We start from the raw sequence: 1,590 nt of genomic DNA, 5'->3' as shown, positions 1-1,590 counted from the left end.
CCCTGGGCAGAGAGTGGACTTGGAATGTGAGGCTGCGTTCTCCTTTTGCCCATCTTTTGTCTTTACAGAATCCCTGTCCGGAGGCTGGGGCCTCCTTCCCCTCCAAGGCCATGTTCTGGTGGGTTTCTGGGTAAGTACAGGAGCTGGGAAGGGCTGAGGTGGTGCCTTCCTCACCTCCATTTGCTGCCCTGATTTGTTACCACTGTTCGTCCCCCATGAGTTTCCAAGGTCAGCTGGCTTTCTCTGCTCCAACCTCAGTGCATCCCTCTCAATGTGCCCATCTGCCACATCCCACTCCTTCTCACTCACTGGAGTGAGATTTGGGCTTGAACCCTGGATCTCTCTCTTAGCCAGCCATATCACAAATATGGAGTCTTAGTTTTTCCCTCTTTAAAATGGGAACAATTCTACCTTCATTGAATGTGAAGTGGTTAGTGCTTGTACATTAGCAGGTGCTCGATAAAATCGTCTCTTACTCAGCGTCAGTCATTCCATCAACATTTAATAAGCACTTATTATGTGCTAAGCACCAGGGTTGAGGAGGGAAAGACCAAATCTTTACCCCCTGGAGGCTCCCAGGCTGGTAGAGAAGACATGTTTCTCCAGGGTCAGCACACTGGGCACTGAGGGTGTCCCCACCCACCAGGCCCCCTCCTGAGCACACTGTGGTCAGACTTCATAGTACCTAAATTGGAATCCTAGCCCCACCGCTTCCTGGCTGTGTGACCTTGGGCAAGCTACTTAGCCTCTCTGTGCTCCAGTCTCTGCACCTATAAAATGAAGATAATAGCATCTACCTCGTAGGGTTGTGAGGATTAAATGAAATACAGTTTATGAAGAACTTAGAACAGGGTCTGGCCTACAGTGAGTGTTATATAAAGCAGCCGCTAAATGCATGCAGAATGGTATGCTCTAGGGGTGTGGAGCTGGTGGAAAGAGTATAGAAGTGCTAGAAGAAAACAGACCTACCCCTCTGTTTCCCAAACGTAGATATTTATGGACCATTCTTCAAGCTTTTTGCCTTATTAGAGTGTTATTCATACACTATTTACCTAACATTTTTTTCTTTAAATCAACTTACTTTTCTACTTTAATAGAATTTTTTTTTTTGTAAATATATTTTATTGATTTTTTACAGAGAGGAAGGGAGAGAGATAGAGAGTTAGAAACATCGATGAGAGAGAAACATCGATCAGCTGCCTCCTGCACATCTCCCCCTGGGGATGTGCCCGCAACCCAGGTACATGCCCTTGACTGGAATCGAACCTGGGACCCTTCAGTCCACAGGCTGACACTCTATCCACTGAGCCAAACCGGTTTCGGCATAAATTTTTTTTTTAAGGAAACTTTCTATCACTGCTAAATTGGAAAAATCTATGGAATCACTTGCCATGTAGAACTCCAAACCTAATTTCAGTGAAAAGTAAGCAATGTTAATAATTTCTAGATCAGAACTGTTGCTCGCCTGAGTTTGCTCTGAGTTAGGGCAGGGAAAAGTCTCAGAGAGAAGCACAAGACCAGCACCAAATAAGACCTTCTCCTTGGCATCATTGGAAAGATTAGAGAGACCCAGAAAGAAAATAACGCTCT

The 1,590-nt window shown here is 45.3% G+C and overlaps 1 protein-coding gene across 1 annotated transcript in view; it reads left to right on the top strand.

Moving 5' to 3' along the window:
- ABCC6 (ATP binding cassette subfamily C member 6) overlaps window positions 1–1,590 on the top strand; it is a 51,184-nt gene that overhangs the window by 5,730 nt on the left and 43,864 nt on the right. Inside the window, 1 exon segment of the mRNA XM_006759691.2 lies at window positions 69–130. Coding sequence (XP_006759754.1) covers window positions 69–130 — 62 coding nt within the window.

This window comes from Myotis davidii, unplaced genomic scaffold (assembly GCF_000327345.1).
Source record: "Myotis davidii unplaced genomic scaffold, ASM32734v1 scaffold1115, whole genome shotgun sequence".
NCBI lineage: Eukaryota > Metazoa > Chordata > Mammalia > Chiroptera > Vespertilionidae > Myotis > Myotis davidii.
Note: the sequence above shows the minus strand (reverse complement) of the source record. Positions and strands in the feature narration are given on the sequence as shown.